This window comes from Monodon monoceros, unplaced genomic scaffold, assembly GCF_005190385.1.
Source record: "Monodon monoceros isolate NGI ecotype Baffin Bay Population unplaced genomic scaffold, NGI_Narwhal_1 Super_Scaffold_3, whole genome shotgun sequence".
Lineage (NCBI taxonomy): Eukaryota > Metazoa > Chordata > Mammalia > Artiodactyla > Monodontidae > Monodon > Monodon monoceros.
This window is the reverse complement of record NW_021703780.1, coordinates 4,466,316-4,493,301: the sequence shown is the minus strand read 5'-3', so window position 1 is coordinate 4,493,301 and position 26,986 is coordinate 4,466,316. Positions and strand designations below refer to the sequence as shown.

Genomic DNA, 26,986 nt, shown 5'->3' with positions numbered 1-26,986 from the left:
TCCTCTACTGGGGTTTAAAGACTTATAAATCATCCAAGTGTCTATGCAGTGAATCTGGTCTCTTCATTACAAAAATCACACGTCTCACTTTTGCTTTTAAACAACTTTTCTTATTGCAGAGATATAAGGACCAAGTAATAACCCTTCCAACGCTCCGCCCTCCCCTCCTGGCACACGTTCAATCTCAAGCGCGCTGGCATACATCGTTCTGGCTTGGAAAGGCGTCCTCATTTGCTGCCTGCCCTTCCTGTCCCATCCTCCCTCCTGGCTACCTGGCTTCTCGGGGCCTGGCACACAGCAGGTACTCAATACGTGATGCTGCCGGGATCATTAAGAAAACTTTAGGGGTAACAGAGACAGAAGCAGCCACATCAAGTAGAGAAGCTGACCCGGGGTGGGGAGAAGAATGCGGTTATTTTAGACACACTGTTTGAGGGGCGGGCGGGACATGCAGATGGACACATTCAGTGATGTCCACCTCGGCGATGATGTCACACGGGGATGAAGCAGGTCAAGGAGGGAGGCACTCTGCGGAAAGACTCCATCCGCGAGCAGAGAGCTCAGCTCTGAGCATCACCGAAGCTAAGGAAGAACCGCATTTCAAGGTGACTGAAAACACTGGTTGGGGTGTGAAACGCCACAGCTAAACTGAAGAGGATTAAAGGCCGTAAATGAGGGGATGGGTAACTTAGTCACTAGAAAGTTCTCCATCTTTGAGAAGCCGTTTCAGTGACGAATAAGATACATACTTACAACTACCCGCAGGAACCCCAAATAAAATGTAGACAAACAGAAACCACTAAGGGGGCACTACACCAAGGCCCTGGCGGGGGCGTGGCCACCATGCACAGCACAAGGATAAATGAAGGCAGGAGATCCAGCCCTCTAATTGACCCCGTGATCAAAGGAGAAAAAGCAAACAATCGGCCCCCAGACGCTTGACAAAACAGAACATTCACTCCTCATTAAGACAAACTCTTAATAAGATAGGAATAGATGACTTGCCTGAATATGATCCCAATATATCCACCAAAACTCCAGAATCATGATCTGAGAAACCACTATAGGCATTCCATGAAAGTCCAACTTCTGAATAGAGAAATGGGAATCAGCGAGTGACAGAAGGTTCCCCCAAATGGAATTAGAAATGCCTCTGGAAGGTATGAAAAGATGTTCAATCTCAAAGAAATGCTAATTAAAATGACAATTAGGTTTTAAAATATCTACAGATGGGGGAAGATCATGTTCTTTGATATCACAGTATTATGAGGGTCTAAGAAACAGGCATTGCTGGTAAAACTTCTATGGAAGGCAGTTTGACAATATCTATCAACATTTAAAATACACACATTTAATTCAGCAATCCCACCTGTAGTGAATTAAATTTATAGATATACTTCTTTTTTTTTTCCTGCGGTACATGGGCCTCCCACCGTTGCGGCCTCTCCCGTTGCAGCCTCTCCCATCGCGGAGCACAGGCTCCGGACGCGCAGGCTCAGCGGCCATGGCTCACAGGCCCAGCCACTCCGCGGCATGTGGGATCCTCCCAGACCGGGGCATGAACCCGTGTCCCCTGCATCGGCAGGCGGACTCTCAACCACTGCGCCACCAGGGAAGCCCTAGATATACTTCTTATATGTGTGCAAAATGATGCATGAACAAGGATATTCACTGAACAATTTGTAAGAGCCAAAGACAGGAAATACATTTCCATTAATCGGGGACTAGCTAAGTAAATTAAGAATAAGGCAGCACTACATGTATTGACATAGGATATCTCCAATATATATTATTGTTAAATGATAAAAAAAGAGGTGTTGATTGGCTGTGCATGGTAGCTGCCATTTTTCAACAGGAATATAAATGTAGTTTATGCATATACACACGTATATAAGGAAGTGCAGACACGGTAGGAGCTGAGAGACAGAGACAGTTGAGAGGCTACTACTCATTACATGCTTTTATACCTTTCGATTTTATACGATGAGCATTACAACCTAGTGACTTGAGATCACTCTTGGCTTCCCCTTTCCTTCGTTCCCTCCATCCAGCCAATTGGTAGGGCCTGTGAATTCTGTCTTTACAACATCGCTGCCACTTTAGCCCTCCTTTCCACTCTCACCACAAGTGACATAATTTAGAGACCCTCAGTACCTTCCTCCAGGATAATTAAACAGCCTTTAACACCTTCCACTTCAAATAATTACCTCCTCTGATTCACCTTATGTACCATGCCGGATTTACCTTCTAAAGCACACATTTATTAAGCTTCCGAAGGCCCGAATTCTGCTTGGCCCATCCAAGTGCCCCCGCAGACCCCAATTCCCAGGGACCACACCCCACACTTGGGCTGAACAGAACTGCTGCCAGGGACTAGAACTACAGCTGTTTCCTCTCACCCTGAGCCCCAGAGCCCGGCGGTCTCCTCCCTCAGGAATGTTTCACGTGCACCGGCTGAGATGGGCTGTGGCCCCCAGCACCCACCGTGAAGGCCTTGCTCTCAGGACACTGTCCCTGACGTGCATCCGGGACATGACTACAGAACTGCACGTCTCTCTCAGGGGGGCTCCGACACGCCCACCTGCTTCCTTCTAAGCACCCACACCAGTGGTCAGCCTTCCCCTCGCAGCTGCCCGTCTGCTCCGTTCCTCGGGCTTCTGAGAACAGTGATGTACCCACAGCAATAAATAAAGAGCAAGTCATCTGGTGAGGGTAAGGCTTCCCTTCAGACTCCCCGGATTCCAATTGCTCATTAAAGGGCTAAAAAGCCATCCTGAATCTGTAGGTTTAGATGTGCCCAGTGGTCACAATGATATTATACTAAGGTAGGAGGTACTAAAAATGCTAAGTAACTGTTTCTGATTCTTTTTGCCTTTCTCAGTGGACACTGGTAAAAAGTTTGGAATCCCAAAGCACATAACACATATGCAAGAAAGTCCATCTTACCTGTCACTTAAAAGTCATTTTCTAGAGTTACTGTTTTTTTAAATGAGAGAAATGATCTTTCTCAGGGTGAGCATGTAAGGTTAGTGATGGCTGGGAGCAGGGACTAAATTGGGTGATTTTGGGTCCTTGACAAGAGGTGTCTACCACTTCCCAACGTAAGGCAAATTATGCATTAGTTAGGTCAAGGTCATTTTAAAAGAGGCAATTCCTGTAGACACATAGGTGTCAGTAGTCCATATTAGTTTGGACAATAAGCATGGAAAAGAATTTTAAAATTCATCATCGGGGACCATTTGGGAAGATGAAAAAGTTCCAGAGAATGGATGGTGGTGATGGATGCACAACAATGTAAATGCATTAATGCCATGGAACTGCACACTTTAAAATGGTTTAATGGTAAATCTTATTTTTTTATATATATATATATGTTTACATATGTGTATTTAATGCAAGTTTTTAAAATCCACCATGAAACATGAATTTAAACATTTTATTTTTAATACAGTAAAAGATACAACTACCAGTTCTTTTTCTTTCTCATTTCAAGACCCGCGACAATATAGAGAAAACATCAGCAGTTGAAATCTGACGGTGGCTCTAATGATGCGGTAATTATTCAAGTTTATCCTGATAATTCTTTTTATAATCCTACCTTCACTTGAAAAGCTCTTGGCCTTCAAGGTGAGGTCCATGCCATGCAGACGGAAGGCCACGGTTGCATAAGTACCAGCTGACTGAGGTTAGCCACAGAAGGCAGAAAGAAGGTTGAAATCAAAGAACTCCAGGCCCTTGTTCCTGGATGAGTCCTCCCACAAACTACAGCCCAGGAGGGCTCTAGCCTATTGATACAATGCAATCAAAATAATGAAAATTAAAAGATAAAGAATGGAAGGAAAATGCAATGATAATCCAAAATCACAGAAGGTCACTGAGGACGTAAGAGCTTCTGCTTCTCAGGGAGACGATAAAACACACCTATTACGCATCGTAAAATGAGCTGAACGCAGGTCACTGCTTTTAGAAGGCCTTTTCAGCTGCAGAAATTACCTATGTTTAATGGGTTAGTATTTAGTGGTAATATTTTTCAATGCCAGAAGCTAATAAAATCACATCCTCTGGATCTGCGGTGTCTAATATAGTAGCAGCTAATCACAGGTGGCTATTTAAACTTAAATTCATTGGACTTCCGGGAAGATGGCGGAAGAGTAAGACGCGGAGATCACCTTCCTCCCCACAGATACACCAGATATACATCTACGCGTGGAACAACTCCTACGGAGCACCTACTGAACGCTGGCAGAAGACCTCAGACCTCCCAAAAGGCAAGGAACCCCCCACGTACCTGGTTAGGGCAAAAGAAAAAAATAAACAGAGACAAAAGGATAGGGACGGGTCCTGCACCAGCGGGAGGGAGCTGTGAAGGAGGAAAGTGTCCACACACTAGGAGCCCCTTCGCGGGCGGAGACTGCGGGTGGCGGAGTGGGGGAGCTTCGGAGCCGCGAAGGAGAGCACAGCAACAGGGGTACGGAGAGCAAAGCGGAGAGATTCCAGCGCAGAGGATCGGGGCCGACCGGCACTCACCAGCCGAGAGGCTTGTCTGCCCGCCCGCTGGGGCGGGCGGGGCTGGGAGCCAGCGCCGGGAGAGGACTGGGGTTGGCGGCGTGAACACAGCCTGGAGGGCGTTAGTGCACCGCGGCTAGCCGGGAGGGAGTCCGGGGAAAAGTCTGGACCTGCCGAAGAGGCAAGAGACTTTTTCTTCCCTCTTTGTTTCCTGGTGCGCGAGGAGAGGGGATTAAGAACGCTGCTTAAGGGAGCTCCAGAGACGGGCGCGAGCCGCGGCTAAAAGCGCGGACCCCAGAGACAGACATGAGACGCTAAGGCTGCTGCTGCCGCCACCAAGAAGGCTGTGTACGAACATAGGTCACTATCCACACCCCCCTTCCGGGGAGCCTGTGCAGCCCGCCACTGTCAGGGTCCCGGGATCCAGGGACAACTCCCCCGGGACAACGCACGGCGCGCCTCAGGCTGGCAACGTCACGCTGGCCTCTGCCGCCGCAGACCCGCCCCGCACTCCGTGACCCTCCCTACCCCCCCCACCCCCCCACCCCCGCCTGAGTGAGTCAGAGCCTCCGAATCAGCGGCTCCTTTAACCCCGTCCTGTCTGAGCAAAGAACAGACGCCCTCCTGCGACCTACACGCACAGGCGGGGCCAAATCCAAAGCTGAGCCCCTGGGAGCTGTGAGAACAAAGAAGAGAAAGGGAAATCTCTCCCAGCAGCCTCAGAAGCAGCGGATTAAAGCTCCACAATCAACTTGATGTACTTGCATCTGTGGAATACCTGAATAGACAACGAATCATCCCAAATGGAGGATCCGTGTGGATGAAGGGCTCTTGGTGCTGCAGCCAGGAGTTAGTGCTGTGCCTCTGAGGTGGGAGAGCCAACTTCAGGACACTGGTCCACAAGAGGCCTCCCAGCTGCACATAATATCAAACGGCGAAAATCTCCCAGAGATCTCCCATCTCAACGCCAGCAGCCAGCTTCACTCAACGACCAGCAAGCTACAGTGCTGGACACCCTATACCAAACAACTAGCAAGACAGGAACACAACCCCACCCATTAGCAGAGAGGCTGCCCAAAATCATAATAAGTCTACAGACACCCCAAAACACACCACCAGACGTGGACCTGCCCACCAGAAAGACAAGATCCAGCCTCAGCCACCAGAACACAGGCACTAGTACCCTCCAAGAGGAAGCCTACACAACCCACTGAACCAACCTTAGCCACTGGGGACAGACACAAAAAACAACAGGAACTACGAACCTTCAGCCTGCAAAAAGGAGACCCCAAACAGAGTAAGATAAGCAAAATGAAAAGACAGAAAAACACACAGCAGATGAAAGAGCAAGATAAAAACCCACGAGACCTAACAAATGAAGAGGAAATAGGCAGTCTACCTGAAAAAGAATTCAGAATAATGATAGTAAAGATGATCCAAAATCTTGGAAATAGAATAGACAAAATGCAAGAAACAGTTAACAAGGACCTAGAAGAACTAAAGATGAAGCAAACAATGATGAACAACACAATAAATGAAACGAAAAATACTCTAGATGGGATCAATAGCAGAATAACTGAGGCAGAAAAACAGATAAGTGACCTGGAAAATAAAATAGTGGAAATAACTACTGCAGAGCAGAATAAAGAGAAAAGAATGAAACGAACTGAGGACAGTCTCAGAGACCTCTGGGACAACATTAAACGCACCAACATTCGAATTATAGGAGTTCCAGAAGAAGAAGAGAAAAAGAAAGGGACTGAGAAAATATCTGAAGAGATTAGAGTTGAAAACTTCCCTAATATGGGAAAGGAAATAGTTAATCAAGTCCAGGAAGCACAGAGAGTCCCATACAGGATAAATCCAAGGAGAAATACGCCAAGACACATATTAATCAAACTGTCAAACATTAAATACAAAGAAAGCGTATTAAAAGCAGCAAGGGAAAAACAACAAATAACACACAAGGGAATCCCCATAAGGTTAACAGCTGATCTCTCACCAGAAACTCTGCAAGCCAGAAGGGACTGGCAGGACATATTTAAAGTGTTGAAGGAGAAAAACCTGCAACCAAGATTACTCTACCCAGCAAGGATCTCATTCAGATTCCATGGAGAAATTAAAACCTTTACAGACAAGCAAAAGCTGACCGAGTTCAGCACCATCAAACCAGCTCTACAACAACTGCTAAAGGAACTTCTCTAGGCAAGAAACACAAAAGAAGGAAAAGACCTACAATAACGAACCCAAAACAATTAAGAAAATGGGAATGGGAACACACATATCGATAATTACCTTAAATGTAAATGGACTAAATGCTCCCACCAAAAGACACAGATTGGCTGAATGGATACAAAAACAAGACGCATATATTTGCTGTCTACAAGAGACCCACTTCAGACCTAGAGACACATACAGACTGAAAGTGAGGGGATGGAAAAAGGTATTTCATGCAAATGGAAACCAAAAGAAAGCTGGAGTAGCAATTCTCATATCAGACAAAATAGACTTTAAAATAAAGACTATTAGAAGAGACAAAGAAGGACACTACATAAGGATCAAGGGATCGATCCAAGAAGAAGATAAAACAATTGTAAATATTTATGCACACAACATAGGAGCACCTCAATACATAAGGCAAATACTAACAGCCATAAAAGGGGAAATCGACAGTAACACATTCATAGTAGGGGACTTTAACACCCCACTTTCACCAATGGACAGATCATGCAAAATGAAAATAAATAAGGAAACACAAGCTTTAAATGATACATTAAACAAGATGGACTTAATTGATATTTATAGGACATTCCATCCAAAAACAACAGAATACACATTTTTCTCAAGTGCTCATGGAACATTCTCCAGGATAGATCATATCTCGGGTCACAAATCAAGCCTTAGTAAATTTAAGAAAATTGAAATCGTATCAAGTATCTTTTCCGACCACAACGCTATGAGACTAGATATCAATTACAGGAAAAGATCTGTAAAAAATACAAACACATGGAGGCTAAACAATACACTACTTAATAACGAAGTGATCACTGAAGAAATCAAAGAGGAAATCAAAAAATACCTAGAAACAAATGACAATGGAGACACGACGACTCAAAATCTATGGGATGCAGCAAAAGCAGTTCTAAGAGGGAAGTTTATAGCAATACAATCCTACCTTAGGAAACAGGAAACATCTCGAATAAACAACCTAACCTTGCACCTAAAGCAATTAGAGAAAGAAGAATAAAAAAAACCCAAAGTTAGCAGAAGGAAAGAAATCATAAAAATCAGATCAGAAATAAATGAAAAAGAAATGAAGGAAAATGATAGCAAAGATCAATGAAACTAAAAGCTGGTTCTTTGAAAGGATAAACAAAATTGATAAACTATTAGCCAGACTCATCAAGAAAAAAAAGGAGAAGACTCAAATCAATAGAATTAGAAATGAAAAAGGAGAAGTAACAACTGACACTGCAGAAATACAAAAGATCATGAGAGATTACTACAAGCAACTCTATGCCAATAAAATGGACAACCTGGAAGAAATGGACAAATTCTTAGAAAGGCACAACCTGCCAAGACTGAATCAGGAAGAAATAGAAAATATGAACAGACCAATCACAAGCACTGAAATTGAAACTGTGATTAAAAATCTTCCAACCAGCAAAAGCCCAGGACCAGATGGCTTCACAGGCGAATTCTATCAAACATTTAGAGAAGAGCTATCACCTATCCTTCTCAAACTCTTCCAAAATATAGCAGAGGGAGGAACACTCCCAAACTCATTCTACGAGGCCACCATCACCCTGATACCAAAACCAGACAAGGATGTCACAAAGAAAGAAAACTACAGGCCAATATCACTGATGAACATAGATGCAAAAATCCTCAACAAAATACTAGCAAACAGAATCCAACAGCACATTAAACGGATCATACACCATGATCAAGTGGGGTTTATTCCAGGAATGCAAGGATTCTTCAATATACGCAAATCAATCAATGTGATACACCATATTAACAAATTGAAGGAGAAAAACCATATGATCGTCTCAATAGATGCAGAGAAAGCTTTTGACAAAATTCAACACCCATTTATGATAAAAACCCTGCAGAAAGTAGGCATAGAGGGAACTTTCCTCAACCTAATAAAGGCCATATATGACAAACCCACAGCCAACATCATCCTCAATGGTGAAAAACTGAAAGCATTTCCACTAAGATCAGGAACAAGACAAGGTTGCCCACTCTCACCACTCTTATTCAACATAGTTTTGGAAGTTTTAGCCACAGCAATTAGAGAAGAAAAAGAAATAAAAGGAATCCAAATCGGAAAAGAAGAAGTAAAGCTGTCACTGTTTGCAGATGACATGATACTGTACATAGAGAATCCTAAAGATGCTACCAGAAAACTACTAGAGCTAATCAATGAATTTGGTAAAGTAGCAGGATACAAAATTAATGCACAGAAATCTCTGGCATTCCTATACACTAAGGATGAAAAATCTGAAAGTGAAATCAAGAAAACACTCCCATTTACCATTGCAACAAAAAGAATAAAATATCTGGGAATAAACCTACCTAAGGAGACAAAAGACCTGTATGCAGAAAATTATAAGACACTGATGAAAGAAATTAAAGATGATACAAATAGATGGAGAGATATACCATGTTCTTGGATTGGAAGAATCAACATTGTGAAAATGACTCTACTACCCAAAGGAATCTACAGATTCAATGCAATCTCTATCAAACTACCACTGGCATTTTTCACAGAACTAGAACAAAAAATTTCACAATTTGTATGGAAACATAAAAGACCCCGAATAGCCAAAGCAATCTTGAGAACAAAAAACGGAGCTGGAGGAATCAGGCTTCCTGACTTCAGACTATACTACAAAGCTACAGTAATCAAGACAGTATGGTACTGGCACAAAAACAGAAATATAGATCAATGGAACAGGATAGAAAGCCCAGAGATAAACCCACGCACATATGGTCACCTTATCTTTGATAAAGGAGGCAGGAATGTACAGTGGAGAAAGGACAGCCTCTTCAATAAGTGGTGCTGGGAAAACTGGACAGCTACATGTAAAAGTATGAGATTAGATCACTCCCTAACACCATACACAAAAATAAGCTCAAAATGGATTAAAGACCTAAATGTAAGGGCAGAAACTATCAAACTCTTAGAGGAAGACATAGGCAGGACACTCTATGACATAAATCACAGCAAGGTCCTTTTTGACCCACCTCCTAGAGAAATGGAAATAAAAACAAAAATAAACAAATGGGACCTAGTGAAACTTAAAAGCTTTTGTGCAGCAAAGGAAACCATAAAGAAGACCAAAAGACAGCCCTCAGAATGGGAGAAAATATTTGCAAATGAAGCAACTGACAAAGGATTAATCTCCAAAATTTATAAGCAGCTCATGCAGCTTAATAACAACAAAAAAAAAACCCAATCCAACAATGGGCAGAAGACCTAAATAGACATTTCTCCAAAGAAGATATACAGATTGCCAACAAACACATGAAAGAATGCTCAACATCACTAATCATTAGAGAAATGCAAATCAAAACTACAATGAGATATCACCTCACACCAGTCAGAATGGCCATCATCAAAAAGTCTAGAAACAATAAATGCTGGAGAGGGTGTGGAGAAAAGGGACCCCTCTTGCACTGTTGGTGGGAATGTAAATTGATACAGCCACTATGGAGAACAGTATGGAGGTTCCTTAAAAAGCTAAAAATAGAACTACCATATGACCCAGCAATCCCACTACTGGGCATATACCCTGAGAAAACCAGAATTCAAAAAGAGTCATGTACCCCAATGTTCATTGCAGCTCTATTTACAATAGCCCAGAGATGGAAACAACCTAAGTGTCCATCATCAGATGAATGGATAAAGAAGATGTGGCACATGTATACAATGGAATATTACTCAGCCATAAAAAGAAACGAAATTGAGCTATTTGTAATGAGGTGGATAGACCTAGAGTCTGTCATACAGAGTGAAGTAAGTCAGAAAGAGAGAGACAAATACCGTATGCTAACACATATATATGGAATTTAAGAAAAAAAAATGTCATGAAAAACCTAGGGGTGAAACAGGAATAAAGACACAGACTTACTAGAGAATGGACTTGAGGTTATGGGGAGGGGGAAGGGTAAACTGTGACAAAGCGAGAGAGAGGCATGGACATATATACACTACCAAACGTAAGGTAGATAGCTAGTGGGAAGCAGCTGCATAGCACAGGGAGATCAGGTCGGTGCTTTGTGACCGCCTGGAGGGGTGGGATAGGGAGGGTGGGAGGGAGGGAGACGCAAGCGGGAAGAGATATGGGAACATATGTATATATATAACAGATGCATTTTGCTGTGAAGCTGAAACTAACATACCATTGTAAAGCAATTATACTCCAATAAAGATGTTAAAATGAAAATAAAAATAAATTTAATTAATTAAATAGATAAAAATCCAGCTCCTCGGTTGCACTAGCCACGTTTCCAGTGCTCAAGAGCCACATGTGGGTGGTGGCTGCCACACTGGACAAAACAAGTAGAAACACTTCAGTCATCCCCGAAGGTCTACTGGACAGAGCTGCTCTAGGGTACTAAGTGTCTTTTCCTGAAGCCATCACAGCATTTCTGTTCGTGCACTCAACAAATGTTTGCTGAGCTCCTACTATGTGACAGGCACAGGGCTAGTTGTCGAGCATGGCAGTGAGTAAAACTAAGAATTTAAGTAGGAGATAAAGAGAAACCTCCAATATGCGAACGGAGCCCTGATTTTTAGATAAAGATGAGCAGCCAGGGAAGGGCTGTCTGAGAAAGTAACATTTAAGTCAACATTAGAAAGATAAGCCATTCAAAGAGACAAAGTTTCCAAACAGAGGGACGGAAGCACCCATGTGCTCAGGTGGGGAGGGCTTAGCATGTTCCAGAAACTGATTTCCATGCATTTTGCAGCTGTCTCATTAAACTTGAAACACCAAGCAAAGCATTTAACTGACACCCAAATCTATTCCCATGGGGAAGTCAGACAACAGTCCGTATATTATCCTCAGCCGTTCCCCTTCTCCCTCTAAATCACCTGCCTTTCTGTCATTTCATTTCTGGAAGGACTGACTTCCGAGTAGGCAGGCAGAGAAAGCAATTAATTTTGTTACTTCTTAGCAGAGGAAATAGGGGCTTAGGCGAGGTTTCTGAGTTGACTGTGGATTGTAACTGGCCGTGCTAACACGGCCACGGAGATGTTCTCATTACAGGTCGAGCAGTTTCCATCTGAGGGTGGTTGTCAGTATTCCTGCCGGGGCAAACCACTCACACCGACTTCGGACAGCAAGACCCAGCCGCTGGGCAGACAGCTCACTGGGTGGATGACCTCTCCCCTGGAAATGCAGCTAGGGGCCACGCAGCGGGCACCACCGCCCCGTCACTGCCCCACACACAGCGCACGAAGGAGACTGAACACACCCACTCGGGCCTTTGAAGCCTCTGCCCTGCAACTCACTTGCGCCATTCACACACCTCGACATTCTCCCGGCTTCTCCTCTTCCCGTCACCTTTGCAACCAGAGTGGCCGTGCCCCTCACAGCCCAGGCTCCTGTCCAGGGGCTGCACAAGGTCTGCAGGACGCACGCCCGGGGCCTCTGCACACAGCCCTCTGGTGCACCCAAGGCAGCTGAAGACAGCATCCCTTCTCCTCTGGTCCAGCGGGAGCCAAGCCACCGAGGAAGCCCCTTCCCACCCTCTTTACTTCAGGGACAGAAAAACAGAACCTCTACTGCTGCAAAGAGCTGAAATGCTGGGATTGAAAAAAAAAGGCTGCACTCTCACACCAAATTAATTAAGAGTCAAATGTGGAAATCATGCTTATCACGTCAGGTTTTGATTTTTCAGTCTTAATGAAGAAAAGGCCAATGCTAATAAACAGAAAACCCCGGTGAGGTGGAACAGTTATGAAAGACAGTGTTAAGGAAGGTACTTTAAGTCCACACATGCCATAGCATCCACTGGTAGAGACATTTCTGCCCAAACATATTTCAGTAACTAAGTATGCCATTAACATTTTGGGTAAAATCTTATATAGAAACACGTCATTTTCCTACATTTTGCAGAAAGCATAAGCTTCGGATGTTAGAATACCATGTGAATGTAACACAAAAAAGGAAACAAACAAACAAAAACCCACTGAAACCCACAAACCTGGCAGACCTAGTTCACCCAGGACACTACCACCACACCCTCCCTGCACACTCTTTTTCCAGAAAACCAAAGCAGAGTGTCTTAGGGTTAGGGTTAGGGTTAGCTGCTCTAACAAAAATACCACAGACCTGGTGGCTTATAAGCAACAAATATTTATTTCGCAGTTCTGGAGGCTGGGAAGTCCAAGATCAAGCCGCCGGCAGATTTGGTGCCAGGTAAGAGCACACTTCCTGGATCTCAAGACTGTGTCCTCACATAGTGAGGGGTGAGGGAGCCCTCTGCGGTCCCTTTTATAAGGACATTAATCCCATCCTGGGGGCTCCACCCTTATGACCTGACCAACTCCCAAAGGCCAACCCAACACATCCCACTGGGGGTTAGGATCTCAACATATTTATCGGAGCTGGTGGGGAATGGGGGAATGGGGTGGGGAGGACTACAGCCATTCAGCTTACGGCACAAGTAATGAGAATATGTTCTTAATCTTGGAAATGTCCCTAGAAGTAAGGAGAGCACAGCCTATTTCAGTTCCGATTTGGACAGAAGAGAGGAGTTAAGTAGGAAAAAGCAATCTGGTCACAGGTCACACACCTGGGGCAGAGCCTGGCTGAACTCTGACCTTCCAGGGCTATGTTCATTACTTCACCCATTTCAGGATCATACTGCAATCGTTGAAAAAGGTCAGTAATCGAGGGTTGCTTATTTGAAGTTATAATTTAATTACAGATAAAGTGTAACTTTAGAGAAAATATTTGTAAAGAGTAGGCTTCTAGTCCAAATGGAGAGAGACATAAGATACCAACTCACAAGTACCCACTCTGCTCAACTTCCCTCATTTACTCTGTGGAGCGATCCACAGTGGGCTGGGCACAAGGACAGTCCTTAAAGTGAAGGGTGGAAACTGACAATGTGATGTTGGGATTTTACTGAAAAAAATATTTAAATAACACTGAGCAAGGGAAAGATGCCTTTCTTCCATATTACAAGTAAATTACGATATATAAATATTTAATTTTTAAAAGTCCATAAATATCTTTCAAATCTTAAACACATTCACTTCTAAACATGGGATGTCTGATAATATGCCATTACAGAAAAACAAATTTTAGCTTTGGTGTTGCTAGCACCCTTTACACCCTAGAGAGGTTATTTGGGAAATCATCTGACTTTAAGAACAAATGTTTAAGGCACCTGAGAGTTAGTGGTCCTTAACTTCAGCAAGTTTTACTGCATCTTCTTTGCTTCTGAGCTGGTATCTTTCTGGTAAATAAAAAAATGTTTGTTGTAACTAAAAATAAAAAGTACCTACAGCCACCCATTTGGAACTGGTACCCATTTCTCTTTTCCTCAAAAGTGTAATTGCAAAGTACAGTCTTCTGGCTTTCTCCTTCCCCCGCGGTATTCCGAGGGTGATTCAGGAGTATAGTGAGCCTGCATCTGAGAAGCACAGGGCATTTTACTTGAAGGTATAACTATGACACGTATTTGTCCCTGTGTTACTTGATGTATAGACAGGAATAGGTGGGCAGAGAGAGCCTTCCGGGTGCTCCCAGCCCACGGGGAGCCTGGACAAAGGGACATCTCCTGTCTCCTGCTCCTGATGAGGAAGCCTTTCCCCTCCACCAGCCCATCACTCCCATAACGCTGGGCCTGCCTGCCCTGCTTTAAACCTCCTGAGCACAGCCTGTTCGGTCTTTCATGTGCCTTTGTTTTAATATTTGTGCACATAGGCCTGTGCTCATCTAAGGGGATAAAATCAGTTTGATCTAGGGAGCAGCTTGAATTCTGGAACACCTTACAAGAAATGAAACTGATTTGCAAATATTCACCATGCACTTAGCAGAGGTGCCAGGGAACAAAAAAGAGTTAGCAAGAAGTCTCTGCCCTCCAAAATTTCAGGAGGCCAGCTTTGCAAGATTCCAAAAAGCCTTATGGGCATGACTGTGCCTTCACCAGTCACTCATCTTGGTGGCAGCACTGGGGCCAGAGGTTCTCAGTCATGGCTGAACATCAGAATGACCTGGGAAGCTACTCAGAGGTTTTTACTTGACAGCTGTGGGAGGAGTCCTGACATCAGCAGTGAGTCTGACATGCACCCCGGATCAAGAGCCACCACTCTGGACTGACAGCTCACAAATTCCCACCGCTGCTAAGGCCACAGGTTCTCAAACTGTCAGGGTTGTTCAACTCGGCCTTGAATTTCATGAAATATCTAGCGTCCTACCCATATATATATATTTTTTTGCTTTATGCTCCAAAAGATGACTTGTGTCATCTGAACTTCAACTAGCACATAACCCTGAGGGAAGCTATAAGCACCTTTAGATAATCATTTAAAAAATTATTTCAATCTCCTCCACAAAATCACTTTTTAAAAAAAAAGAAATTTATTTATTTATGTGGCTGTGTCAGGTCTTAGTTGCGGCATGTGGGATCTTTTGTTGCGGCACGTGGGCTCTGTAGTTGAAGCACACGGATTCTACAGCGCAAGGGCTTAGTTGCCCCGCGGCATGTGGGATCTTAGTTCCCCGACCAGGGATCTAACCCGTGTCCCCTGCATTAGAAGGCGGATTCTTAACCACCAGACCACCAGGGAAGTCCCCAAAATCACTTTTATTACAAGTACTTCTTCATATGAAAATCTCATCCTTAATGAATTACAAAATGTTATTTTTCATTCAAAAATCATCAAAATGTTATTTGATAAACATACTAGTTTGCAAAAAATAAGAAGAAATACTGGCTCTTTTCAAAGGACTCTCCTGAAATTATCTTCACATCTTCCACAGAATGTTTTGCTAAGGCCAGTTCTGATAAGATATATATTCAGGCCTTTGTATATGCAAAATTAGATTTTGATTTATAGATTTACTGTTAGGGTTTGAAAGAATAAGGCACATATGTCACAAGAAGATGGGCTGGATGGGGCAGGGAAAAGTCTTGGTGGAGGGTCAGCTGTCTCGTATTTCAAGATCAGGGACAGAATCAATGCTAAAAACTGCTTAAGGGGGGAAACGTTCCAAGTACAGGATTTATTTTCCCTTAAGACGAGGTTCTCCCTCCTGTAAAAGCGGCAGACAAGGAGAACTTTGCACTCACCTGGCCCATGTTCATCTGAGTTGTTCCTGGAACACCGGGATGTGGGGACGGGAGGTGTTCTTCCTGAAGGTACTCACATCGTCCTGCTAAATGAGGGCAGTTCTGGGAAGAACCGGCAATGGGTCACGTGCACAGGGGCAGAAACATGGCTGGACCTTCTGTATTCCAGTCAGCTGTCTGACTTGGGCCGATGGCAGTCTCCATCCTGATGGCGCCTGATGGTGCCCTGAAACCCCTGACACTTTTTAAAGACATTACTGCTGGGCCCCCAACCCAGAGCTTACGACTGCCTTGATGTGAGTGGAACGAGAACACTGGTATTTGTGAAAGGTTCTCAGGTGTGTGCTGTGAGGCCAGGGTAGAGGACCAGTGGGCTAATGAAATCAGTTCTCCATCTAGCAGCTACTGTGACCTGGGAACAACTAAAGGGATACAAGTTCAGTTGAAAACAGATCTGACATCTTAGCCTAGTCTCTCTCCTAGACACAGGTAGGAGGGGAAGGCAGCTTTTGAGAGAGATGAGCTTGAACTTACAGACAGGCAGACAGAAGGCAAAGAACTAATTTGTTTAAAAAAAAATTCCTATAAGTGACATCTGATACACTTTATACAAACTCAGTTGTCAATTTTACTGCTGTTTCCCACAAGTAAGGCAATACTTAGTCTCCAAAGAACGGGGCTCCAATATCTGGTTACTTTCTAAAATTCTCAAGGAAAAGATTTTAAGTACATTTGAAAAGAGCTTCTACAAAAATGTGGATCTCTCACATACACATGAGTAGACAATCTAAAAAAGGCACTAAGTCTTTTCCAAGAGATGTTAATAGAAAAAAATGTAAATTTATCTTAAAAGACTAGAAAGCTAGTATAAAAATCAACATTTGAGATTCTCTGAATATTTGTAATATTTCCTATATAAAGAAGTTAGCTTTGGAAATAAGTGAGAATCTAAATTAAAATTCAAATATGACTAAAATTTACCCATGTTATCCAAGAAAACTTAATAAACTTCAAACTCCTGAAGCTGGCTCTGAAGACCTTCTGTGAAGCAGTGCAGCATCACAGCCAGTACCACAGCTAGACAGAACACACCCCAGGCCCATGCCCACCCCCTCGGATTCCTACCCGTACAACTGGCTAAATAACCTAACCTCTCAGGCCCCTTCTTTAACGGGGGTAAGAGCTGTCCTATCATCTGTCCACTGAGATCTTATAACCTAGAAAAAATGGACAGGTTTCTAGAAACATACAGCCCACCAAAACTGAATCAAGAAGAAATAGACAATTTGAATTGACGGATCACTAGAAGTGAAATAGAACCCGTAATTTAAAAAAAAACTCCCTGCAAAGAAAAGGACCAAATGGCTTCACTGGAGAATTCTACCACACATACAAAGAAGAACTTATACCCATCCTTCTCAAACTCCTCCACAAGACTGAAGAGGAGGGAACACTCCCAAAGTCATTCTATGAAGCCACCATCACCCCAAAACCAAAACCAGACAAAGACACTATCAAAAAAAAAATTACAGGCCAATATCTTTGATGAATATAGATGCAAAACTCCTCAACAAAATACTAGTAAACCAAATCCAACAATATACAAAATGGATCATACACCACAGCCAAGCTGGATTCATCCCAAGGTCACAAGGATGGTTCAACATATGCAAATCAATGTGTTACACCAGGTCAACAGAAGAAAAGACAAACACCACATGATCATCTCAATAGATGCAGAAAAAGCATTTGATACAATTCAACATCCATTCAAATACCCCCCAAAGTGCGTATACAGGGAACATATCTCAACATAATAAACTACTAACTCTTGGAAGACAGGATCAGTATTTGATGTGTAGCCCTCACGTAACCGCAGGAACTGGGACTTGAACCACCAGCTGGTCAACTACTTGTTGAATATGCAGACGTACAGAACCAGGATTTCAGCAATGCTAAAATAGAGGATTCCAAAAATAGGCTTTTAAATAAAAGTCTACCAACACCTGAAAACCTAATCTGTATTTCAATAGCTCAGATGATAATTTCTACTTCACTTATATGAACTAGCCAATGCATCAAAGAAAAAAAAGACTTATCCCCAGAACAGAGAAAACATCATTAAAATAAGCCAGGTAGGGACTTCCCTGGTGGTCCAGTGGGTAAAGCTCTGCGATCCCAATGCAGGGGGCCTGGGTTCGATCCCTGGTCGGGGAACTAGATCCCGCATCCATGCTGCAACTAAGAGTTTGCATGCCACAACTAAGGATCCCGCATGTCACAACTAAGACCCGGCACAGAAAATAAATAAATAAATATTTTAAAAATAAATAAATAAAATTTAAAAAAATAATAAAAATAAAGCAGGTACAGGGCTAATTACGTCTGCTCATCGATGGTCCCTCTCCCCACTACACAGAATTCCCTGAATGGATCCTGCGCCCTCGTGCCTCCCTGCTTTGAATGTACACTACAACCTGTAACTCAACACATTCTCCATGTTCGCCCTCTGGCTCTTACTACTCATTGTGGAAATACCTTCTCTGATGGAATGCTTTCCCTTAAGATCAAAGTCCTAGTTGAATGTCCCTCCTCTGTACTCCACTAACACTTCGTAATATTACCCCTATCATAGCACCTGTCAAAAATAAATTGTTACTTTGCTTACCTAGTTCACACTGTAACGCCACCATGTTGTATAATGTATGGCTCTTAGGAAGCGTTCACTGAGTACTGAAGGAATGAATGAGGAAAGGGCCTTCAGTTCCCTGTTCATCTCTGAAAATGAGGGAGCTGATGTACAAAGTCTCTTCCAGCTTCCTATTCTATTAGTGTGAAGGACTGATAAAACCAAATGACGATTATGTGTAATAAAGACTTAGATCCACATTTGGAGTCGAATAACTTCTAAATCGTAACATCACAAGTTGCTCACCTATGCAAGATTTCCTTTGCACATCGTTTTAATATTTAAGCTGCAAGACAATAAATTGCTGTTATACTGCTTGTTATGGTTGGAGAAATTTCTCTTCAAAAATCATTCAGTGCTCAACAGCAATCCTAATTTTAATATAAGGTAATGCATGATTTTACATAATGAACTATAGGAATTTCATAACTATGGATAGGTGGATATTAAAGAAATTTTTGCATTTTGAGGCCTAAATGGTAGTAAGTGGGTTACGCCTAGTTTATAGTCGTTATGTAAGAAAATACTCTGCCCAGAACAGAATGCATATTAAAGGACATATGAGTAAGGTCTATCCTCAGCTTCTGGCCCAATCCCACTTTCAACTTCAAATAGAGCTTTTCTTGAAAATAGTCATTGCTGCAATGAAGAAATTAAAAAATGGAGATTTAGCTTTGGAATGTGATTTTTTATTAGGCTTTTAAGGCAATGTTATCCAACATACTGGCAAATTATTTCAAGTAAAATAATAAAAGTATTTTTTTTGTGAGGACTCAGCTTAGAATCAACTGGGAAGCTACCATTTCTCTAACCTCAGCTATTCCTTGTACTAACAGATGCCTACACTACCCAAACAAACTAAACTTTCGATATTTATTTGGAAAGTTTTATTTGATTACAACAAAGTTAAAATCATTTAGATATGTTAATTGTATACATTAATGATTAAATTGCTTGATAACTAGACAAACAACTGTATATCATAAGTATTCCAACTTCATTTTCTAGATGAAAGCAAAATATAATAATGCAATCCCCACTGTTTTTAAACAAGCCAAAATAATTCTCATGTTTTTTCTTCTAACTTTGATAGCTTTCTGTTTGTAACTTGCGTTAACGCTGCAGTTTTCCTAGGTGCCACACGCCTAATTTACGTCATCTGCATTCAACCGTGTTTCATAGTAAGAGAAAACAGTTCTGCATCTTTTTCTATAATAATGTACAAGACCCTTGGTCTTGAGTCCTTTGAGTAATACCAAAGGATAAACTCAAAATATTAAAAACCCTTTCAATAAACCTGAAGCAAGATTTGCCCAATGACCTGATCACCCTGCAGGAGTAACAGAAGTTTGGCTACTCTGTAAAAAGCCTTATTTGAGACTTATAGATGTATGAAACGTTAACAAAAATCGAACAGGAAACGTAAAAGGATTTTAATAAAAGTATTTTGTCTTTCATGCCTTTAAAAAAAATACCACTGCATTACAACAGGTAACATAACAGATATAACAAGCACATGTGGATGCAAGGACGCTAAAGTGCAGTAAGGTCAGAGAAGTGTCTCCTGCCCTTAAAGTTCCTGAAAATACGAGGTTGCTTTGGCATAGAACAAGTTATCACTTCAAAACGAGACAAACTTAAAGAAAGGAAAGAAACATAACCAAAACTCAGTGGTTGGAAAAGAGATGGATGTGAACGTCCACTTGTTTCTTACGTATAAAGTTACCCCTCGCAGTGTTTTGGAGGAGAAAACGCTGGCTCTTCCCAACGTTGGTTACATACACAAAGATTCCAAAGACAAGACAAGTGCTTTGCAAACAAAGTAACTAGAACCAGCTCAGGCTTCCCCGCGCCGGGTCCTACGTTCCACGGTCAGAACCACCAACTGTATCCCCCCGGGTAACAAGGTGATTCAGAAAAGCTGGCGTCTTCAGAGAAAGGAGAAAACTTACCCGGGAAGAGAGAAGAAAACTTGCTCAGCTTCTTGCTGGGGTCTGAAACGATCCCAACAGAGTCCTTAAACCCCTCAGGTTTCCCCAATCAAGCACCCTCGCCTCCAACCTGGGCCACCCCAGATCTACCAGACGACACAAGTCTGCGGACGCACGGAGAGCTGACCACCCCACGAGAGGGACCTACGCGCGGCCGCGCCCACTCACCCGCCGCTCCCCGGGAAACGGGAGACCAGCCCGGGGTCCAAGTCCTGGGCGTGGCAGGCTCGCCCCTCTCCGGGCCCGGCTCCAGCTCACCTCGGCGCGGGCCGCCGGGGCGCCGCCATCTTGACCAGAAAGGGGGCCTCGCGCCGGAGGCCCCTGAGCGGGCGCCCTGAGCGGAGCCGGAGCGCCGGGGAGCCCCAGGTCGGCGCCCTGCGTCCCCCGCGCGCTCGCGCCCCGTCCACGCGCGACAAGCGTCCCGCACGCAGCCCCCGACCCAGGCGTCTGCGGAACCGGCGCCCCGCGCAGCCCGCACCGAGGCTCAGGCGGCGCCGAGGGCAGCCCGGGCGGAAGAACGGGCGCGGGGCGCGCGCTCGGTAACCTGGCAACGCGGAACAACCCGGCGTCTCCGGCGAACCCCAGCCCTCCACCGCGAGGAAGCACCGACCCCCCGCACCCGCCGCCCAGCCCTCGCCGCCACTCGGCCGCTCCGCCCGCCGCTGCCCGCAGTACCCCGCGGCGGGGGCGGCCGCCGAGAACACCTCCCGCCGGCGCCGCCCCCTTAGCTGCCCGAAGCCCGCCTGCGCCGCCACGCGCGGCCGGAGCTCACCTGGGCCGGGGCGCAGGCCGCTCCCTGCGCCGAGCCCCGCGCGCGTCTCCCGCTCGCGCTTCCCGCGGTGGCGGAAGTTTCGGGAGTCGCGTTTAATCCGGGACCTTGGCGGAGAGGACCCCCCCCCCCCGGGTTTTTTTCGTTCCAAGATGGCAGCCTCCAGCCGCGCACAGGTGCTGGATTTGTACCGGACGATGCTGAGGGAGAGCAAGCACTTCTCCGCCTACAGCTACAGGTGAGCGGCCCGGGAGGTGCGGGCGCGGGCGCGGCCGGGGTACAGGAGCCCCTGCCCCGCGCGGCCGCCTGGGCGCCCAGAGGGGAGGCTCCCTGCCGGCCGGCGTGGCCCGCGGACCCTCGGGGGGCAGCCGGGGGATGGCCCTTCGCGGGCGGGAGAAGACGTTCGCGTCTGGTGATGTGTCCCCAAGTCGGACGCCCTGCGCCGGGAGCTCCAGGAGGTTCTGCTCCGGGAACGCGGTTAGTGGTGTCTCTGCCTTTAAGCTGGATGCCAAGGTTCAGGTTCTCAAGCCAGGACTAGTTTGTTGCATTTATAAGAACTTTCCGTAGAATCGGAAGACTTGACCGTGGAAGTGACCCGTCAGTAGCACTTGTCCACAGCTGAAGGCTCTCTCTAGCCATTCTTTTCATTTCAGAGCTGTCTTAATTAGCCTTTTTGGTTGCCAGGATCCGTTCTACTTGTGGCATCGGTGGTGGGGCGGGGTTTGTGAGGAGGAGACGCAGGTTAAGGTCAAGGAAAAAAAGGGCTCGCCAGCTTCCAGGAGCTGAAACGTTTATCCTGGCCTCACCAGATGGGGGTCCAGCTTTTAGGATCTTAGCAGCAGGAGAATGAGAATTTAAACTCTTATGTCCTTAATGTACCGCCCAGCTTTTCCACGCCTGCCCCATTCTCATGTTTGATTTTGAGTCCCTTATCCTTACTCTTAATACGTCTTTTGTCTACTTCAGAGCATCTGCGTTCTTTTCTGCTTCCTTATAACTCATCATGAATGTATGTACCTTATGGATTTTCTCTGTGCATCCTTGTGGATTGGGTGTCTTCTAACTACCTGACCCTCTGAGTTTGAGCCATATTCCCAAAGCAAGAATATGGTAAGGCCAGCTCATCACTTCACACCAGGTCTCACCTTCCATGATTGACAAGCCTGTGGATTGGGTTTCCTAGGAGCAGAGTCTGCGACCTGTGGAACAGACCTGGTTGGGTAGCTGCCCTCACACTGGGTGAATGAGCAGGTAGGCCCTATGATGGGTAGACCCAGTGCAGTGTTGGTTATCAGACACTAAACCTCTCAAGCAGTGACTTTCTAATTTTTAGATACCTGCATAGAAAAGGTACTCATCCTGTAAATTTGAGAACGTCTGGGTCACACCAGTGAAGTCATATCCAACTGGTCAGTAGTTAAAAAAAAAAAAAAAATTTCTGGGAGTGCATTGTTTCACTTAATGACTTTGGCTTTGGAAGCTGAAGTTTGTAAACAGCAGGTATACTGGTGGAATTTTAAACCAAAAATTAACCAAGTACTTACTACCAACAATTTAACCAAGTCTGTTGAAAGAGCCCACAAAATACGCTTGTGAGTAAGTGGAAACCAATCATTTTCACCACAGTCTGGAAGACAAATTTTGTCGTTTAAATTTACTGAAAATAAACAAGAACTGCAGATAAGTCACTCAGGGCTGTACCCTGTGGGCAGGAAGTAGAAATTACATGGTAACATATTTAGAAAATAATGGTTCAGATTATGCTTTGAGTAATCGTTTTGAGTTAAATTTATTATCCACAAATAAATGTATTATCCAAAGGAATCTGGTAATCACTTTACACTGTTTGCTGAAATCATGGCCCTAAAACCTGAGATTTCCCACTATTATCTCCTCAGATAATAAACTGTTACAAAATATGTCCTTCTTTTGTATTAAGCTGTGTTTTGTGGATTCCAAGGATACCCCCTCCCTCTTTACTTCTCTTTGTCTGGTATGCCCGCTAATCACCTCTGTCTTGAGTTCCTCTGCTTCCTGTGAGATTCATCTCAGTGTAACCTTTGGAAGGTTTTCCTCATTCTCTTTCTTCTCCATTCCCCACTGCCATTCAGACAGGTCCTATTACTACGTATTCTTTTACTTCGGTGCTCCCAAACACTCCCAAACTACTTTGCCCAGTGCCATAGCAGTCCCTGGAGATGGAAAGATGAGAGTGCTGGCCTCAGCAAGGCACCTACCACCAGTAGCTTTTTTACGAGCCTCTGTGGGACACAGTTGTAGAGTCATTGTCACAAACTGTGGCAAGTGCCATGACACATGCACAGGGTGTTGAATCAAGATGCTTCCCAGAAGATAGCGCTGGATCAAAGGCATGAAGCAGTGTGATCTTCTGGTGTGCTCGGTGATGTCATAGAATTCCGCTGGAGAGTTAAGTGTGATTTGGGGGTGACAGAAGGCAAGACTGGGCCCTGATAAGGAACCTGGACATTATTCTTAGCTAACAGGCAGCCGGTAAAGAGCTTTAAGCCATAAAGTGACATGGCCAGACTTGCCTTTTACCAGACCACTCAGGCAGCAAGGTGGAAGATGTTTGTGAGGGCCGGATACAAGGACCCCAAATGCAAGTTGATTAGGACAGTGCTGAGGAGAGATTAGGGCCCTAGTGGGGGCAGGAATAGTGGAAGAGAGAGGAAAAGATACATTTGATCAATAATTAGAAGGTAAAATTGTTAGATTTCAATGAATGATTGGATTCAGGAGTAAAGAAGAGAATCCAAGCAGAGTCTAAAATGATGTCTAGGTTACTAGGTAAACTGAGGCACAGAGGTTAAATATGAAAGTTGCACGATTAACTGACTTAGGAAATACAGAAATACCTGGTCTTGTGGAGAGAAGAGTTTTCAGTTCATTTTTGGAGCATCTTGAGAGAATGTCAGCTGGGGTCCCCAGCAGAGGCAGTTATTCACATGAGACTAAAGCTCAGAGGAGCAATCAAGCCTGGAGTTGTCATCACCACGCACTTGCTGTGTGACCCTGGGCAAGTCACTTCATCTCTCTGCTCTTCAGTTTCTTAATCTATAACATGGAGGTGATATATCTGTCTCATTGGGGATGAGGTTTAAGTGAGTGAATACGTATGAAATGCTTCGAGTTGTGCCTGGCGCAGTAGCACCAAATAAGTAGAATGCTTATCATACGTGGAATTAAAATCTTAATATTTGATAAAATTTCCAGGAAGAGTATTTAGGGTAGTGGTTCTCAGCCAGGGCCAGTTTTATTTGACAGTGTCTGGAGACATTTTTGGTTGTCACAATTTTGGTGGAAGGATGCCCCTGGCCTATAGTAGTTAGAGGCCAGGGATTCCACCAAGCTCAGGACAGTCCCCCGTAGAAAGAGTTTTCTGGCCCCAAGTGTCAGTCATGCCAAGATTGAGAAATCCTAGTTTATGGTGAGAAAATTAGTGCGCTTAAGATGCTGTTGTAGAGAACATCAAAATTTGAGGTGTTGGCTGAAGAAGAAGAGCCCCTGAAGGAGGCCAGGAAGACGCAGTCTAAGTACGTGATTCTCGCTGTATTGGTCTCAGGATCCTTTTGAATTCTTAAATGTGACTGAGGGCCCCAAAAGCCTTGTTTATGTGAGGCATAGTTATCAATATTTTTCATATTAGAAGTTAAAACTAAAACATTTTAAAGCACCTATTTTTTTTTTTTTTTTTTTTTGCGGTACGCGGGCCTCTCACTGTTGTAGCCTCTCCCGTTGCGGAGCACAGGCTCAGCGACCATGGCTCACGGGCCCAACCGCTCCTCAGCATGTGGGATCTTCCAGGACCGGGGCACGAACCCGTGTCCCCTGCATCGGCAGGCGGACCCTCAACCGCTGCGCCACCAGGGAAGCCCTAAAGCACCTATTTTTAAGTAAACTAATAAACCCATTGCATACTCACCTAAATAACACCTTTATGAAGAATAACCATTTTTCTTCCCACCCCCCCCAAAAAAACCACTGCTGACAGTGACGTTGTTTGACATTTTTGCAAATCTCTTTAGTGTTTGGCTTAATGGAAGACATGTGGATTCTTGTATTTGTTTCCGCCTAGACCTGTTGCTATATCACAGGTCATCTAGCCTCTGGGAAATTCCTCTGTCCACTTACAAGAGAATGGGACTGAAAAAGGCAAATATCTCCTTGGGATGATAAAAATACGTTTTCCCAATGGATCCCCTGAAAGGTCTCCAAGACCCCAGTGGTCCCTGGGCCACACTTGAATGACCCCTGTGGAGTCTGAGAAGCGGGAAGAAGGCAAGCAGAGAGAGCAGTGTCACGGAAGCCAGAATAGCTGCATGTTTGGGAAGGTGCTGCGGGCAGGCCACTTGCTTTAGCAAAGTCCAGTAAAGGAAGAGGGAAGTGTCCCCAGTGAAGGGACCTCTGGGGACCTCTTCCAGAACAGCATCAGTGAAGTGCTTAAGACAGAGCCAGAGTGTGGGCGCTAAGAAGTGAACCAGAAGGAAGTAGACAGCAGTGAGTGTAGACCACCTCCCCGCCCGGAGGCCTGGTTAACACGCAGGAGTGGGGCTGGCTGCTAGAGCAGGGCCACAGGAGAAGTGACAAGCCTCGCCTCTGCGGGCCCAGGTGGCAGGCCGGCTCGCAGCAGAAGGCGGAACACTCCCTTCTCCACCGCAGAAGGAGGTGAATTTTTTTTATTTATTTATTTTGGCTGCTCCAGGTCTTAGTTGCAGCACATGGGATCTTCATTGCGGCATGCGGGATCTTTTAGTTGCAGCAGGCGTCTTCTTAGTTGCAACTCTGCAGGAGGTGAATTTAAGTTGGAATGTAAGAGGACAGGAAGTTGAGGTGATGGATGCCGTGCTGATAGCTCGTTTCTGGATAAAGTGGAAGATAATCGGATGTGGTGTGTTCTCATATTTATTACACATATCACACCATTAGCGTTGTTGGTTTACTTGTCTTTCAGCCATTTGTCCCTTGAAGGCAGAAATTCCATCTTATCTCTGCATTCCTGGTGCTTAGCACAATACCTACCTACTCTATGCTTACAAATACTTGTTGTTGAAAAGCAGGAGGAAATCGTATTCAGAGGTAATTTTTATCAGCCGTTTCCCCCTACTGATTAAAAATGTATTTTATTGTAAAATGTGAGAAAAGGCAAAAGCAATGCCCAATTGCCACCCAACTGAGTGTCAGAACTCCTTCATCCCTCATTAAGTGGTTGAGTCTTTATTATACTTATTGCACACTAAGCGTTGTGTTGAGAGCTGCAAATCAAAATGAGCCTCCCGTTAAGGGTAGAGAGTGGTGAGTAGCATTAGAAGTGTGTGCCACCTTGAAAGTAGATCTCATTAGGAATGCTGTTGGCTACAAGTAACAGGAAACCTTCACACGGTGCTTAAATAAGTAGGGGGTTACTCTTCTCACATGGAGAAGGTCTAGAGTATGAGGCTGCTCCAGCTGATACAGCAGCTGGATGCTGTCAAGGTGTCTTGAGCCTCAGGTTTCCTCTCATGCTTATGCCTGATGGTTGCAAATGGCTATTAAAGCTCCAAATGTCATATCCTTATTGAAGGCAAGACAAACAAGAGCAACCCCAACCGGGCATGAGTAGGCTTTCTTTTCATGAGGAAAGGTTAGACTTTCCTGGAAGCTTTCCAGCAGACTTCTGGTTCTATCTTATTGACCAGAACTCAGTTACATTTC

At 44.5% G+C, this 26,986-nt stretch overlaps 2 protein-coding genes across 7 annotated transcripts in view; one reads left to right on the top strand and one right to left on the bottom strand.

Annotated features, from left to right (window-relative positions):
- The window catches only part of FARS2 (phenylalanyl-tRNA synthetase 2, mitochondrial), a 387,381-nt gene extending 366,590 nt beyond the window's left edge, over positions 1-20,791 (bottom strand). For 2 of the 6 annotated variants that reach the window (XM_029244287.1, XM_029244282.1), the window contains exon 1: positions 20,674-20,791. The gene's annotated coding sequence lies outside the window, so the exon portion shown is untranslated. Of the gene's footprint in view, positions 1-13,917; positions 13,987-15,825; positions 15,989-17,654; positions 17,815-20,673 lie in introns of those variants that run through there. The other 4 variants (XM_029244284.1, XM_029244283.1, XM_029244286.1 and 1 more) reach the window with 4 other exon arrangements.
- A 300-nt stretch (positions 20,792-21,091) lies between these two features.
- LYRM4 (LYR motif containing 4) overlaps positions 21,092-26,986 on the top strand; it is a 115,083-nt gene continuing 109,188 nt past the window's right edge. The window contains exon 1 of the mRNA XM_029243205.1: positions 21,092-21,512. Coding sequence (XP_029099038.1) covers positions 21,427-21,512 — 86 coding nt within the window. The 5' untranslated portion in view covers positions 21,092-21,426. The remainder of the gene's footprint in view (positions 21,513-26,986) is intronic.